Genomic DNA, 18,393 nt, shown 5'->3' on the forward strand with positions numbered 1-18,393 from the left:
GGTTTCACTACACACAATTCAATTACATGCACCTTGCATATCTGACCTCAAAACGGATAGGTCAAAAGTACCCTGGGGGGGCCACGGTCTGCCCCAGATGTAGTGAGACTAAGGTGGACTTTCTCCAGATGGTATGGCACCGTTTGTGAAACTTCTCCTCTGGGACACTGTGACATGACGTGATGGAGGTGATGGAACGGTTGACGCCAAAAGACTCCAGCACAAGGCTCATGGGAGTGCCCATCCGAACAAAAAAAACAAAGCTAGTGTGCACCTTCATAGACTTTAATCTCATTCTCACAAAAAGATGCATCGCTGTGGCCAGGGAAGCAGAAATAGCACCCTCAGTTCGGGAGTGGTGGCTAGAGCTCTTGAAGTGGGCATATGCAGAGGTAGTGGTATAATAGAGCCCTACCAACAGAGGTGAAAGGCGGGGGACAGTTCACATCCTGGGACAGTTATCTTGAAAAGATGTAGGAAAAATCCGATGAACACCTGCCCTGAAGCTGCAATCCCTAGACAGTCGCGGTTCAAGGGGCGTGACTCCCTCCCGTGACACGCTTACTATGTACAAGTATTCCTGACCAGAGCACCTGATTCACTACATCACACACCTGTACAAAGAGTTATTTAGGAAGGGCTCAGCGGCAACACCTCACATTGGCAGGGAAACAAGAAACTAGATCACATAATAAGGTGTGGCAATTGGGAAGTTCAAGCTTGTTATAGTTTGTTTGATGTTTTGGTTCTCATTTGGTTTTTCTTGTTAGGCATCCAACGCAGACATTACTTGGCAATCACTTATGAAAAAAGTTTGATACATGCACCCATTGGCCACATCGCAATGGGGCCAAAGGAATTATATGTACCATTTACATTGCTGTAAATCGTGCAAAGCGCGACCACACACACCAACAACAATATTTTACTAGCTGACTTATTTTTTCTGTGATGGTTATTTAGTGCTCTGGCAATCTCCAGTTAACTGTATACATTGACCAACATTTGAAATGCCAATAAAAATACTTGGAAAAAAGAACTTGAAGTTCAATTTGTTTTTCTGTCTTAATTTGGAGTCTTTTGGTTCTAAATTATTTTAGTTCAACCAATCATCTTCAAATTGGCCAATACCAATTATCTTCAAATCGGCTAATGAAGTAGCTGAAATACAACCTTTAAGAAAGCATACAGTCAGCTTAGAGAATGTGTTGAGTTCAAATGTAATGAATTGAGTAAAATTGATCAATTTGTATACTATCCACAAAATTCAGTCAACTGAATCTTCCACTTGATAATGTTTAATCGATTTATTTAGAGGACATGTGTATGGGGTCAGTTTCATTAGTGACATCTGGCAACATGTATTGAAACAAATCAATCAAACTCATCAATTAATTCTAGACACTTGCTTACTGCTTAGCTTTGCTGGAGCATCTTTAAACTTGCTTTAAGATCAATTTTTATAACACTAAGGTGCTTGTTATCTGTACCTGTAAGTATTGTCTCAAATGCCAGCTCGACATTGGTGGAGTCCAGGGCGGATGTTTCAATGAACAACAATCCATTATTGTCTGTAATGAGAACGTATAATTAGGAATGAGGTGATACATCCGAGGTACACATTGCTGACTACAATATTAATATTTTGTATTTCATACAAAATCGCTGATGCATCTGCATTTTGAGATTGAAGGTAATCTGAACAAACATGACTGCTTGCTTTACATGTAGTATCCACATCAAAATGTTGTATTGTGTTATTGAAATAAAGACAGCAATAAACTGATCTCTGCAGTATTGCATTAGGACAAAGTAAGCGTGTTATTTAAGTTGCAATACGTTTACCATGTGGATCTCACTGAATTTAATGAATGTCTCTTTTATAAAGTGTTCTGATTTGTTAAAACAGATTAGAAACTTCAAAACAATGGGAGCACCACCGAGGACACAGACTTCTGATGACTTGTGCCAACGGTTGCCGATTGTGGGTACTGGAACTCATTTTTGGGGAAGAGGACTTAATTTTCATCATCAGATTTTTGACCAAGAAATAGACAAGGCGGTTGAAAAGGGAAAAGGAATGAGGAAGGGAAAGAAAGGATAACAGTAATGAAGGAAGAAAACAGGGAGAAAAGCAATCATTAAAGAGCAGATAAAGAAACATGAAGTGTATGGTAGTGGGGGAAAGAGCCTTGGGATTTAGCAGCCTCAGTATTCTGGAGGGCCAGTGGAAGGCTCCTAATGAAAAATTTTGGCTCCTCCACTTACTTGTTTATAAATTAAGAACTGCTGGTGATGATTACACAATCAAGCAGATACAGAAGTTTTTTCAAACTAGTTTATAAACTAGGGTTGTCTTTAGAAGCGAGTGGAACAATGTCTTTTCTACAGGCAGAGCAGTTGCCGACTGTGATGTTTGTTCATACACAGAGCCGCAATAGATGCTATTAGGTCATTGCGGTAAAAGGTCCGTCCGGTTCCGCTACTTCACTGGCACAAACCAGTGCAGTGGAAACATTCTCATAATAAAATATCCTTCCAGGAAGAAAACACATTCTTTCTATGGGACTTAACATTTTTCAACAATTTTATTATTTTTGGAATTTTATTTCTCCTTCAGAATAAGCACATTTTTATCATTGGGTTGCACTGTCATGGATGCCTCACTGAATCTAAATTTATAATGTTTTACAAAGTGGTATAAAGTCATCTGGAGAAAGCAAACAGATACAGGTTAGGCACATTTACATAACTTTGTTTTAAAAGGACAGCAAATCAAATTTTCTTATTTGATATAAACCATTTTATTAGGGATTTCAACTATAGCAATTACACACCTGTGCAGCAAATTACAAAGGACCCAAATGCACAAATCTGCATAGCGTCACTAGGGCAAGCATACACATTCATACAGGTGACCCTTATGTGTATACTTTCCCCTATGAATCAATGTCCATTGCTTCATACGGCTCCATTCACGACACCTAGACATGTTCGTATTTCTTCCGGCCTCCCATGAGTTAATAGATCTGCCCCCCGAGGACCCTGCAGTGGTCCAGTTCCACTTTCCATTTACCAAGGCTGGGGGCCTATGCACCCCTCCGGGTCTTGGCTATGTCTTGCTTCGCTACCAAAAGACCCACACCCGCCAGACTTTTCATGTATCTGTAAAAAGTGGATATGTTCATAATCTTAGTATGGCACGGCTGGTAGTGAAATTGATGACATGATGTGCAGCACCTAATAATAACTTAGCAACCCAGGACCAATACCGCTGCAACACCGACAATCCCACACCAAGCGTCGCAAATCACCAGTTCCAGACTGCCATCTTAAACACATGGGCGACGAATTCCTGCCCAAATACTATAGTTTCTCCCAAGTGTAATATACACAGTGCAAAATATTTACGCTATATCAATAGATACCTAGGAGAGATTGCTATCTCTTTCGGCACCATCAGCACTTCCTGCCACTCACAGCCTTCCAACTGACCTACATCCACCTTCCAGGGCAGAAAATGTGTCTGGGGTATGTATGACTAATGTTTTTTGTACCACCGATAATCTCTTATCTGGTAGGAGAGGCCACAGTCAACTTGGTCTCTCAAGGGCTGAACTCTGGTAGCTCCTCAATTGCCATCAGATATGAGGACCCTGTGTGCTCGAGTTGCAGGTAATAAAAAAACTGGGTCTCATGCAATGTCAGAAAATGTCTTGAGTTGTGTTTTGACTGTGATGTCCCCTAAGAGAGTGATTCCCAGTGTATCCCCATCCAGTGAAGCCGTCCAACGCATGAATTTGCAGCAACATTATTTCAGCTGATGAGGCTCTGCTGGGTCACCATCCCACTAGATCTCATAGCTTACAGTGTTTCCTTCCATACTGTTATGACTGTTCTGGTGGCTGTTGCAACTATTGAAGGCCGCTGACCCTCATATAGGGCACTGTAGTACGTTTCACAATCCCATTGCCCATCGCTCGCTGTTGTCTGGCTTGACATCGAAAAGGCTATCATTACTCACCAACAGGTGTGGTTCCCAGTAATATAAGAGCAGATCGGTCCTCTGCAGGCTCACGTTGAACAGTGGTTTACAACACTTAACCATATTGAACGTGGGGGTCCTGTTATTCCATAGAAAGGAGCAGATTTTTAATGTTGGGGTTCTGAAAAAGGAGACTGCACTTTACGCGGGATCTTCTGTAATGTGTACAGTATTTGGGGAAGGGTGACCATCTTGGAAAGGGTGATTCTGCCCATGAGTGAGATGGAGAGAGCAGTCCAACTGGAGGCCCATGCTTTCCTCTCACATCTGTGCCTGGTGTGCCGATATAAAGACACTCAGTTGAAAATACTGGTTGTCGCTACAGATAGTGACTTTTAGGACATCCTGCTACCTTTAAACACGGTGTCGGGTAATGGGGACACACAGGACTTGGTCCCGTTCATCCTCAAGTAAATGCATTCTCCAAATTCCTGAAGTATTTGTAGCACTCTGGGACCCGGGATATCTGGCTGCCCTATATATTCACATTAAGGGAAACTTTGTTCTCTAGCCGTAGTGCATCTAAATCCCTTTATTCCAGGATCCAGTTTGTCAGTATTGCCAAAGAGTCTATGGCCAGAGCGAAAAGCATGGGCAAAAGGAACAGCCATGCCGAATGCCACATAGCACAGAAAGAGGACCTGGCTCTGACACTATTGCCCTTATCAAAACCCTCGGGCCCCTGTAGATTAACTTAGTATACACCCTAAATATAGGCCCCAGCTTCAGCTTTTCTAGCAAAGCAAACAGATACTTCCAAATACCTTCTCAATTACCATCTGGAGTATGGCAGCAAGGAACCCAAAGTACTTAGTCAGTGGGAATGCATTATGTGGGCAATGCATATTATGTCTTGTTGCACGTTTGGGCAAAAAGTCACTTTGATCGCTATGTATCAGAGAGCTGACCACAGAGGTGAGCCTAGTTGGCAGCACCTTAGCTAAAATTTTAACTTCATATTAAGCAGCGATATCGCAATTGTTGCTCCTTCGCCCGCCTTGGGTATCACCACTATTGTTACCTCCCAAACTTCCTTTGCAGATCTATAAATGTTTCGGAGATGTTCAGTCAGCAGTGACATGTTAACTTTAAATAGTTCAACTGGGCAAGTCACTGGAGCAGTGTTTTTCCCCTGACTGCAACTGGTAGATCGCCTCTCTATCCCTTTGCATGTGATCTGACCGTTCCACGAGTCTGCCTCCGAATCAGACTGAGTTTGATTAGGCAAGGACCTCACAAACTCCAGAACAAGGGAATGCTGTGCACCAGGCCTCTGGCTTTTTTTTTAGGATTTTATAGTAGCGGGCAAAATCTCTTGCTCAAGTCACATTTTCAATGTGTTTTTGTTGGACTAGGCAACTGTTGATTAACCCACCTGCCACAAAAAGTAAGCTCTTTTCTACTGTAGAGAGATGGTTGTGGATGGATTTGAATACTGTCTTTCTAATGTAAATTATCTTGGATAAATTGATTTTGAACTTTGTTAATCCTACAAAAGATTTTTCTGAATTGGAAAATGAAATCATAGTGCAAATCACAGTGCAACTGATTGAAAGGTTGTTTGATTTTCCAAAAACACAAGCTGTGAATCATCCCATGGAGGCTCCGCAGCAGTAAATTGCCTACTCTAGTTTAAGGCATGCTCTTCAATCCTACATATCAGAGCTGAAGGCTCGGTGCTTAAATGGACAACTCATCCACCATCGATAAAGTTCTCACCTAGGGCCAAAACAGAAGAGACTCCTCCACCCCATCCATATTCGATGTGCCCTTTAGCGAATCATCTTTTAGCACCTCTAAATAATTCGTACTGCTCCACTGAAATAAGTGGCCTGGGCAGTTCATTCTATTCACTTTATTCCTCCCTCTTTCCATTTCTCCTGGTTCCTCTTTTCCTCTCTCTTCTCGAGTGCTTCCAGGTGGCATCAAGTGTTGTACAAACAACCTAAAAACTAACAGGTTTTGGAGAGATTCTTCTACATTCTGTTTTTGTTGTTGAATGACACATTACTCTCGGTCTTACCTCCTAGAGGCCATGATGCTCTTGTTCCAATTTATACGGGAATCTTGGCTGGATCCCCGATTTCTGAGGGACACCATTACTCTGATTTTTGATGGACTTTGCTCTTCATTATCTTAGTTTCTGAAAGACCCACTTTCCCCCGTCTTGATGACAACTGATAAAGTTACTGGTGAGCAACTGACTAATTGAACAGGGCCTCATCGTGAACACATACATGCTGTTGGGTTGGGGGTCTCCATCCTCTTAACACCATTCACTACTAATTATACACCACACACCCAACAAAGCACAGATATGCCATTGAGTTGGATTTCTCTTTTCTCACAGTAACACATCCCAAAACACCTTAGTCAGAACATACCATACACATGGAAAATAGCACAGATATGAAATATTGTTGGTGAATACTAGGTTCACAACACACCACACAACATGGTTCAACAAAACAAATTGAGACTGAACTCCAAATCTCGTCCATCCAGACAGCCATCTTGTCTTTGATACAAAGGTCAAGGACTTCTAAGGCCAAGAACGTGAAAGGACTAGAAAGAAAAGCTTAAGGACTTTCTAGGTTACTATAATTTTACATTTAAAAGGCCTCTATGTTTTACACAGAACACCACTGTAGGAATTGCACATCAGTCTACACATTGCAAATTCAGTGACAAAAGTTAGGTTTCAGGTATGTTATGGTTACATCTAAAACCTCTTAAATTTGCCACGTGCAATTAACACCAGGGTCATAATGCCTCCACGGTCAAAATCTTATGCAAATAAACATGTATTTGGCTGGCATTATTTGAGAGGTGGTGACCATAATTGGCGAATTTCAGGGGCTTTTTGATTTAGGCACAACCATAGCATCAATTAACATATATTTCCCCATGAATATTTATATGCACCCCTGAAAGAAAAATGCCAAAATAATTATTTGATAATACGTTACATCTGTTTTGCGTAGTGTAATATTACATATGAGATTCTATGTTTAAGGCCGGAATATACCTCAGCTGTAGGTGCAAAGATGAGAGGAAGCCTGTCAGTTTATCTGAAAGCAGGGTTTGATCCTCCAGCCGAAGGTCCCTTACCTCTTCTTCCTTTAAATGTTAGTAGAAAGGGTGGTGCTTTCATTGTGTAATGACTATTGTGCCTACCTGAAGCACTTGGACATGTGCATCAAGGTATGAATTGCTATATAAATCAAAGGTAAAAAAAAGTAAAAGCTTAGGAGGTACAGATATAGGAAACATCTCTGCATCCCCTTTAATCTATCCTCATAACGTCGCTAAACCACCATCGGAGCCCACTCAAGCCTCCATGGTACCAGCAGGGAGGTCCTACCTGAATACATCTTGGCTTCTTCTGAAGGCACCTCTCGCGCACTATCGGTCAGATCTGTCTTATTGCCAACAAGCATCACCACGATGTTGGCATCAGCATGATCGTAAAGCTCCTTCAACCAGCGTTCCACGCAGTCATAGGTCTGGTGTTTCGTGATGTCGAAAACTAACAAAGCCCCGACAGCCCCTCGGTAATACCTAGTAGGCAAAAAGTTGAACAAAGAGTTAATGGGAGAAAGTGGACAATGAAATAAAAGTAATGATTTATTATTAGTGGAACAAAATACATTAAAAAAAATTACACTTGCTCTTAAGCCTGTGTAACTTCATAAATACCTTAACAGTAAAATAATTAACGCAACTTTGGGAATTGCAATATTTAGGGTTTGCGGGAACATCTTATTTGCCTGCATATCTTATTAGGATGAGGTATAATCAAGGAGTTTAATGAAAACATTTACATTTAAACATGCTCAGTAGAAATAAGAACAGTGCTGGATTACTTCATTTTGTTATTTTTAGTACCCGAGTAATAATGTAGTTTTACGGGTGGGATTTGTAACATCGATCTACATGATGAGATGCATGCACAAAAGCAGTACTAACAGGTGAAAGCAACAGTACTGACAACCACAAAAAAGCATGGAACAATTAGACAGTGTGTGGTATATACTGATAATGATGTCAGAGACATTGTTAGAATATACTGGATCAAAAACAAAGTTCTAGGAGTCTCTGGATAATGTACGATTAGCTGTGGGAGAATCAAGCTGCTGTCAATACTCTAATTTTGAAAATCTTAGATTCAGAAAATGCCGCAATTATGAACGCACTGTCTGCATGTTACTAGTGAGCTCTGAGTCAAATCCTTGGGTAACTTTAAAATATAAATTTGGCTAAATAAATCAGGGTAGAGTGGCTATAATGAGCATCATGGTCAGACTATGTTCTCTCCATCAGTGAGGTATCCCAGGTCATAAGCAGGCATCAGCATAGGGCATACTTGCATGGTATGATTTATATTCTTAAGAGCTATATTTGTGTTTTATCATTTTGTAATTTTGTTATCTCTTAGTGAAGATATCTAGGATTAATTGGAAATAATTTTGCTGTAAATTCAAGTAACACTGAGATTATTCTGTGCAATTAAGCAAGAACATTTACAACATTGGTTGTTTTGTTGATAATATTAGCTGTAAATCTTATTCATAACTTCTCAATTGCTGATGAATGGTAATATTTATTCCGGTGCCTGAAAGTAGTACGTGCCAGAGGTACAAAGCCTTTTTGTGGTTCCATAAGCTATGATACCCCAAATCACAAGATTTGCAATAGCAAAATAGCTTTTTGCTGTGTACTTCCCCATTTTACAAGTCCGAATAACATTTAAGACTCACAAGATGGGTTTATGGACCGACTCTGAATCGTACTTATAAAGTGACATAAAAGGAAACAAAGAAATGATTGAAGGTGCCTCATGGAGTTGGGTGCTACTGCACCAGATCTGTTATTTGCCCACCACTTTCAAGGCTTCATATATTGCCACTGACTCTTAGGAGAACAATTTTGAGATCAAAGACTTCATTGTAGATGCAGAAGATGGACTGAAAATTACTAACAAAAGACATAAAACAATGTATTTAGGATATATACTTTCAAAGTTGGTGAATCTAAAGTCAGTTTCTGAAGGTGTTTAGGTTGACAACTTCCAGATGTGATTTATAGGTATAAAAAAAATTGGGGAAAAAGTACAGATGCTGCTACTTTTGCTGACAACAATATTAGTGACATTTGGTCCCGGAAGCTCATCAGACATCTTTATTTAATTGCTACTCGATCAAAGGAGCTTTGTAAATATATTAGGTGGATCTTTTGCAGAGGCAGCTGAGGATGCGGTCAGAAAACTCTCCAGATAATTGTGAACTAATTAGACTGTTTGCTTCAGTGTTTCATTAATGTCAAAGAGGCACCTTTTACAGTGAAATGGTAATTACACTGTTTTAAGAGCATCAATGACGTACAAAAATATTGAACACTTTCAACCTCTGCTTGTTTTTTTATAACAAATTCTTTACTTCCTCATGATTCTTTTCCCAGCGATCCGTAAACTGATGTTCCACCATTCCACCACAAACAGAAATGCTTAGCAAATGGTTTCCCTTTCTTTTTCTGCAAAGCATCTCATATCTATAAAGCAGATAAGCGGAATGAGGAAACCAATCAAAACCACTTACAGCCCTAAGGCAACCCTAGCAGAAAGTCTGCTAATTGCTAGATTCCTTTTCCATAAATGGTGATTTCATTTGTGGCCAACATGCTATGTAGGAACTTTTGTACACTGATGATCTGAATTAACCTTACAGTCCATGACCTTTTAAAGTAACTTGTCATTCAGCCTTGTTTCTCTACATGATCATGGAACTGGAACTGCTTGGGTATCTGCAGTTTACTTTCAATGTATAGCAGTGGGTATATATATTTAAATATATACTTTGCTGTAGAAATGACAAAAGACTTTGTCCCTTTCTATCTCGGCGTTGATGGCACTGCGCTAATCCTATGCTTAAAGACTTTGATAGAAAAGCAGAAATTTGAGGTGAGCAGATCAAGAGTGTCGCAGGTGTTGAGAGTGCCCAATACAGGAGCTGCTTTCCACCTAAACTTGAAAACTACCCAGAGTTCTCTGCTTATTTTTTGCATAATTTATGCGTCACTCTATGCATGAAAGGGCATTGTTTTGAGAGATATATATATATAGCTGGATGGCTCGCTTAATCTTCCCGATGACCCCCAGCGCCTTGAGACCCTTAGGGGTGATTAGTTCATGCTTTACAAATACCAGGTTATTATTATTATTATTTTATTATTACCCATGAAAAAGTATCGTTCAACTGCAAAGGTTTAGAGTTTATTACACAGCATGATGTAGTCATGAAATACTCATAATTATGTCTCAAAGTTGCATAGATGAATCTGGAAAGAAACCACAATATATTTCTGTAACATTCGCAAGAAAGCGGGTGGACTTCGTACAACTGCATCTACTCCGGAGACCAGAGATTTGACCATAGTCTTGGAAACTCATTTATAAACTGGATGGTTTCTAGAGTTCACCATAGCCGTGCTTCGGAGCACTAAATTTCCTTTAATTACTCGCTGGTCATATACTTCGTTAGACAAGGTTCTACTCTTCCTTATCACTGATATTATGTCAGTGAAATGTTACACTTCCATTTGAGACAGGTAGCCAGGCCTACCCTATAACACATTTTTTTTCTCTAGGTCCTTAAAAGTTCCTCCTATTCCTGTGATATAAGAATGGTACAATCTCTTGTCCATTATCCAAGCCAAATATGCTGTGGGAACAAACAATGGTATGTTAAGGAGAGGAAAGCAAGGGCTGGGACAAGAAATATTAAGACTCCATGTAAACAATGTTCTAAAACCTTTCTTATCACGGTCTTCAGATCAGTGTCACAATACCATAGACATTCACTGGACTGATAAAATTGAAACATGTTCTTTCTGTCTTTCAGACACTTGCTTTACAATACTTTCTATAGGAGCGGCAAATTACTTTTTCGCCAGTGGGTAATTTGTAAAAGAAATAAGTGGCGGGGCTCTCGTCAGGAGGCAGCTTACACTAGCCCATTTGCCCTGTTAGTCCCTCCTAAAACAGAGCCAACTACTAACCATTAAAGTGGGTAGCGGATGTGGCATAATGGTCATAGTGGCTACCTTCGGAGCTGTGGAGCCAGGTTCGAGTCTCAGCTTCGGCTCCACATCCTGTAATTCTGGGCAAATGACTTATTCTCCCCCATGCCTACCATAAATGAAAGTGTCCTTAACTAGTGCTCATGAAAAGTGCCGGTGTTGATGATTAAATACCGGTGCTGAGCACTGGAAACCACCAGCTCAAATTAAGGACTCCATCCCTTCTATTCTGCGCAAACCTTGTTTATCCTCATAATGAGTTACTTGGTATGACAACTCCCACTATAAGCCACCATGTGATGTACATCCCTTGCCCTTCCTATCTCTAACTCCCCTATCCGCTGCCTAATGCGGCCATCCTCTCGCTCTTGCCACCCCCACACCCCCATCCCTCCAGAAGGGTAGCACTCTTCCTATCCATGGACCTCTTGGCCCCCCCAACTTGTGTTTTTTGCTCCAGTACGTTACCGTTCTTGTACAGTGCTACAAGGCTTTGTGTCTGAGTTCACACACTACAGATCTCATACATTCATAAATAGCTCTTGGAAATGAAATCATTTTGTCCACCATCATCAGCTTGTCATTTTATGGATATATGCAGATTTTCTACTAAATGCAAGATTTCTTTTTTGGATAAATAAACTTCTATTTTAAAAACGAAAAACGAATCTTGTTATTGGCAAACGCTATGTTTTCCTTAAATATTAGATTATAAGAACCTAGTTGGTGCCAAATATCAGTGTCATCAAAAAATTTGTCTTTTTGCCGTGCAGGTGCAGAAAATGCCTTCCATGTCGCCCTGAAAAGGTGCTATGATGCCAAATTAATACCAGTTGGGTCCTATACAATTGGCAGAAAGCATAACATGCTGGTAATGCAGCGGCTACGGAAAACTGAGCAGTAGACTGATACAGATAATACATTCCTTCCCATCCCAAGGCTTTCCATTCAGTTATTCAATCGTTCATAGGCAGAGGCTAGGGGCAGATTGCATTAATGTGCACCAGTGATAGGCAATTTAGGATTTGCATTTGTACACATCGGCCAGAGCCAGAGGGATATTTATTTTTGTAGCAGTCGGTTGGTGAAAATGTTTTAGTGCACTTTTTAATTGTTGCAAATTGTGCTCCAAAATAGCCATTACTGCCTCAAATGGATGTAATTTGGCCCCACTATTGCAAGATGGCCTCTGCCTGCTAAGGTCTTGTGACACCTTAACTGCGGACTGTGGGTGAGAAGTGAGCATGGACTGGAGTATGGCCTGCAGCTTGTCAATAGAGGCTATGAGCTCCATGTAGTTTCCTGCAGGACACGTTCTAGTGTTCAGCAGGAAGCTGTACTCCCAGCCACTCCCTTGAGGGCTGGACACACTTGCACCCCCACACCCATCCATCACGGGTGTCACGAGTGACGTGGCCCCACCATTAAAAGGGCCCGGGTGAACGTGCTCGTGGCCAGTTACTACACTGCATCGCCTGGTGTCTGTGTTCATCATTTGCATAATGTGGGCTTGAGGCCCAACACCACATTGGCGACGAGGCAGATAGCTGACCCCGCATGCCTGCTGATCTGTGCTTCATCGCTCCTCATGGAGGAGAAAGGAGCACGGCAGGTGGCGCCCCGGCGCGCTGTTTACGGCCACCCGTGCCTGCGGAGAGGACTGTGCCCCTCGTGTCCCAAGTCACCGCCTCCCCGATCCTGGAGGTTCAAGGTAGCCTGCTTGGAGGCTCACCCATGCCCATCTTCAGCACGACGGATGACAACCGGCCGGTGAGTAGAGCGGCACCTGCCCTCCCACCAGTCCCATGCGTGTGTACCTGCAACATCCCACAGTCAGACTGGCCAAGGACTAAACTCACCAGATGCCCACATGGGCGAAGAGGTTGCAGTCGCAGCGCTGTGGCCAAAGCGAGCGACGGAGCGGCTCCCCGAAGCGTCGAGCCCGTCCCCGCAAGGGAGGAAGCCCGCACCGGCAGTCCCAACCTGACGCTGCCCAGTGGTTCACCCGGGGAGCAGTAGCGGAGCCCACTCGAGCCGAGAGTGGGCCATCACCAAGCTAAAGTAAAACTGGCAACGGAGCGCAACCGTGCTGTCAGCAGGCAAGCAAAAGAAGCCTGTCAAGCGCCACGCCGAAGCTGCACCTGGTCCGCGGCCTGCCTGGTACCTGCGTCCCATCAGCAGTCACCGGAGCCACACAGTGTCCTTCGCAGCGATGAAGGGAAAGGCTGCCGTGGCCTAATGAGGAGTTCCCCGCACCATCTAGCGGTCGAGCGCAGCACCACACCACGAGTCCCAGTCTTCAGCCTCTGCCCCCAAGTGGTCCGCGGCTGCTGAAAGACTACCACTGCAGGAAAAGGAGAAAGGACTCTTCCCCGATGCAGCCCAGCTGACCCAAAGCCCGAGGCCACCCAACGAACTTCACATCATTTCCTTCTGACCCGGGAGTCACTACAAGCAACTTGCAGGAAGAGCCCCCAGCGGAGATTACCCTGTTCACTGGCACATGCGCCGCACAACACTGCCCTCAATAGACAGAAGCTGCTGCAGCTTCAATGCTGCCCAGGCCGTAAGGACACCCCCAGTAAGTGGCAAAGCCTGCAGTCGGAGGACAGGCCACACGGCCCGCAAGGACAGCCGTCAACAGTGCCACCTAGCTGCCCTCTTTACCACACCGGCACCCTCGGCACGCTGCGAGGCGGTTAGAGAGGGGAAAAGAAAGGAAGAGGAACAGAGACATAGAATCATGATGGGGTGCACCACAAGCTGTACCCCTGTCGCCACTGCAGTAAGACAAATGACTGCTTCACTCACTGCCTTCACCACGCTCGTAATGCACCCCCATGACCTCACCAGAAGCAGCTCAGGCAGAACGATCTGCAACAGGGCCTGTGACGCCAACACTCATAGCCCCTAGTAGAAGAGGGCCACCGTGACCTGGCCTGCAGGACGTGACGGCTGTAGCATACTAACGAACATTCCGGCAGGACACTCTGCAGTCTTGCCGTCTAGGAAGCATTGAGTGAGAGGGAAGCCTGGCCCGCAGCGCCACCCAAGGACTGACCAGTAATCTACACCCAACAGGGCAACTCAAAAGCCATGCTGCGGTGCTGCCTACAGAATGAAGAGCCCTAGTGGCCCTATAGGACATAGGAAAGCGCGCCTGACCACTGCGCACAACGACACAGAGTCCACAACAGCTGCTGCCACCTACCACAGCATCCACACAGCACTGCCGCTACGAGCACGGAAGAGTGGAAATACTGGGACAGCTACAAGTGCCAAGGATACTCTCTGGTGGCCACCCACAGCCATACCCAGAAGACACTCTGCTGCAACGGCACTCACCAGTTCGCAAAAGGAAAATAAAGGAACAGGAAGCCCTGGCAGGCTCACAGCAAGTCCCTCAGTCTCAGTGCAAAGAAAGACATGCCAGAAAGACAAGTGGTAAAGCAAGGTCCAGCGAACGCCACAGGACCAAAAGCACAAGAAAGGCTGGTGCAGAGCACGCACCACAAGTGGCTGCCCAACGCCAACACCAGAGAGCAGATCGCACTACCCGCCCCTACTGGTGAACAAGCACAACTGCAAGCTACACCACCGGCACCCCAAGTGCCAGAAGAAAGTGCCCAAGAAGAAGACGGAATGCACTAAGTCAGAGATGCGAAGAAGGCTGCGCCAGTGAATTGGACAGCACGAGCAGGTGCTCCGTAAAGAAGCCCTGCTGAACGCAGCACAGAGAGCAACCACATCTGTACTGCACCAGCGAAGCCTGGCAGTAGGCCAAAGACAACTGAGTGTCCTCCCTTGCACTGCCTCCAGATGGATTCGGCGGTGACCCACGACAGGCAAGAGGGAAGTCGTACACTCCACGTGGCAGGTCGCCATGGCAACCTGTGCGCCGACAACCGGCGACACGTGACCGGACGTCACGTCGCCCAGCAAGCAAGGAGCACATCACACAAAGTGACCTGTCTGGAAAAGCACGCCGGAGTGAAGGCAGAAGCCAGCGCCACGACAGCACCACCTCGAGGTCCAAGCGCAACGCCCTCGAAGAAAGAAGAGAGCGACAGCCCTGTCACCCCGAAAACCGGATGAACACAGGTGCGCTGAACAGACCAACAAGGGAAGCAGACCGAGGACTCGCACAGCAAGTAAAGAGCACACCCTGACAAACCAGACAGCCACCAAGGCGGACCGACGGCCCTGGATACAGCCTCACGGAAGAACCGAACATAAGCTGCTGCAAGCGCAAACCGCGTCTCATCCCAACGCTTCCCCAGGCAAGCATCAACCGGCGCCCCTGGATACAGCCTCACGGGTGAACCAAACAGAAGCCGCAGCAAGCGCAAACCGCGTCTCTCCCCAATGCTTCCCCAGGCGACCGTCCATCCCCGAGCGCCGGCAGTCTAAGTCCAACGGCATCCCTGCTGCTGAACACAGATGCCATGGGTAAAGATCAGCACCAAGTGTCCTTCCTCACACCGCCTCAAGGTGGAGTCGGTAGTGGCCCCAAGACAGGCAAGAGAGGATTTGCACACTACTTGTCAAGCCGCCACCGAAGATCAACCTCAGCAAGGCGGAGACACAGGGCTGCTAAGTCCCTCCTGACATCCAACTCTCCCAGCAAGTCACCACCACCTGTCATTCCGACTCACCACATGGCTGGCAACCGCCATCACACTAGCCCTCAGCACATGCGTCAAACACCACTCCACGAGTACCGATGGTCTGGAGTCCTACACCGTTGCCACACCAGCCGACAAAAGAAACCAGAGGCTACCTGTGAACCTGGCCTACACCTTAACCGCTCATTATAGAAAATGGTAAACCCAAAATCTCTGGGACCTGGGTGTAGAACAGTATAGAACGTGGTGGTCCCAGTACTAATACATCAAATAGTGTAAAAGAAAGCAATGAAATTAAATCAAAAACAATAAATCAAAAGAGAATTAAATAGGTGCTAGAGTGTTATTTAATCACACTAAACACATGATGCAATTTTTAAGACACGCATTTTACAATGGTATACCTGCCATACGTCTTCGCCTTAATTCTCTTTTGGCCCGGACAATTCCTCATTCCATTGTACCCTTAGGTGCCCCTGTCCTTCCACTCTCACTTCCGTCCTGAAAAAGACCCCGTCATTAAGGATTTGAAGAAACCTACACAGTTTCAGGGGTCGAAACGTCGACACATTACTGATGCCAGTATTGCCAACAGTGCATGCTGCACTGTGACTTTACATATTACATGGCTGTGTAATTGACTGTTATCTATCTGATTTTTACTGTTTTAAGAATATGTGGCATTGAAAAGCATGCCCATCAATTTGATTGTGATACTTATTAGAATTGTCTGTCACTTACCTCACTACCTCACTCAAGTCACCATCCCCCCTCTCCCTACACTTAGTTGGGCACATCAACTATGGTTTTTAATGATCATTGTAAAATGCATGTCTTAAATATTGCTTCATGTGTTGAGTGTGATTAATAACACTCTAGCACCTATTTAATTCTCTTTTGATTTATTGTTTTTGATTTAATTTCAGTGCTTTCTTTTACACTATTTGATGTATTAGTACTGGGACCACCACGTTCTATACTACACCTGAACCACGGTTTGGGCGTGCGACTAGTAACGGCTCCTCGGTGGTCCTGCGGCTGCCTCCAGTCAGCACACAAGCGGCCCCAGCACAGCCCTCCTGCAGTCCCGCAGCAACCCCGACAATGGGCCTCCCCAGGCGGGAGAGTGAGAAGAGACATTGCCCCATCGACAGGTTATCGGTTACAGCCAAGCAGTTCAACAGAGACAACTGATCAGGCAACACTTCCGTGAACCCTCACCTGGGACTCCATCTATGTTCATGACGCAACCCACTATAAGGAACTGTTAGAACTCACCACAGACCATCACCGACGTCAGCAAAGTGGAAGCCATGCAAGGCTGCAAGACATGTCATCATCAGTGAACTGACGGTATGCAGAGGACGTCTCCAAGCCAGCAGTTGTGTCTTGAACCCCTCAGGTTAAACTACGGGTGCCCGCTGAGATGGTCCTGCTGCAAGCAAAGTCACCAGCTCATGCCGGACATCTTCCTGCAGCCTGACTCAGAAGACTGACGGACCCTGTGGTGTTTAGTTAACTGTTTGTTTTGTCCCCACAGGTTGGACTAACGTTTTGTTTGTTCTTCAATAAAGTTGGGGAGGAATGTAGTGTCCTGCAGGACACGTTCTAGTGTTCAGCAGGAAGCTGTACTCACAGCCTCTCCCTAGAGGGCTGGACACACTTGCACCCCCACACCCATCCATCACGGGTGTCACGAGTGATGTTGCCCTGCCAATAAAAGGGCCCAGGTGCATGTGCTCGTGGCCAGTTACTACACTGCATCGCCTGGTGTCTGTGTCCATCATTTGCACCACACTCAACTGCAAAGGCACGTAGCCATGGAGCGCATTCTCCTGTACTCATGGATCTTCATACCACAGACCCAGAGGAACAACAGTAGCTGTTGCACCAGTACTGTGTATGTGTTGCATATATATTCCATCCATGCTCAGTTGCATGCTTGCAAACTTTTTGCAAGAAGTGCTTTTAGAACAAGGGGTGCCGGACTGCCGGTACGTGCGTCGTGCTCGCACAAGGTTTCAACTTTAAAGCCTGATGAATCAATTTGGAATATTTGGTACCCGTCACACTACATGAAACCGCATGGATCACTGTTTTTAAGAGTAGAAGTTTGGATTTATGGAAGTCAACCATGAGGGTTTTGCCATTGTCAATTCTGTTAAGATCCAGGGCCTGTATGACATGTTTAATTCATGTTTGGGGACAAAAAGATTGCTTTTTTTTTTTTTAAGATCGTCCGTTGACATTGGGCACCTTTCACTATATTTTAGAAGTATTTGAGCAGGCAGTGTTTAATCTTTCATGAATCTCAGGGATCTGGCTTTGTTCAAGAAAGACAACATACTTTCTAGTGGAGTAAAGTAAGCAAGCTGGTTTGCTGCTGTGATGAGATCAAGTTATGACGATATTAGCAGGGTGTTTTAGACTAGGGTTGAATTGAGACATTCCATTTATTCTGATCAAGACATTTAGTAAAAAAGCCTTGCTCAAATAATTTTATCTTAAGGTAGAGCCAAGTGTCATCAGTGTATTGGTCTATGTCTGTGTCCTTTAGGAGACTGTTCAAAGGCTCCATAAAGTTGCATCAAGTAACAGTGGGATATGGAAGAATCCTATGGGATAAGAGAACTGTGAACAGTGGAG

The 18,393-nt window shown here is 44.5% G+C and overlaps 1 protein-coding gene across 1 annotated transcript in view; it reads right to left on the bottom strand.

Moving 5' to 3' along the window:
• Positions 1–18,393, bottom strand: part of RAB25 (RAB25, member RAS oncogene family) — a 76,404-nt gene that overhangs the window by 12,652 nt on the left and 45,359 nt on the right. Inside the window, exons 3-4 of the mRNA XM_085639494.1 lie at positions 7,410–7,606; positions 1,491–1,571 (exon numbers count right to left, since the gene is read on the bottom strand). Of these exons, the coding sequence (XP_085495620.1) occupies positions 1,491–1,571; positions 7,410–7,606 (278 nt within the window). The remainder of the gene's footprint in view (positions 1–1,490; positions 1,572–7,409; positions 7,607–18,393) is intronic.

Source organism: Triturus cristatus, chromosome 12, assembly GCF_964204655.1.
Source record: "Triturus cristatus chromosome 12, aTriCri1.1, whole genome shotgun sequence".
Lineage (NCBI taxonomy): Eukaryota > Metazoa > Chordata > Amphibia > Caudata > Salamandridae > Triturus > Triturus cristatus.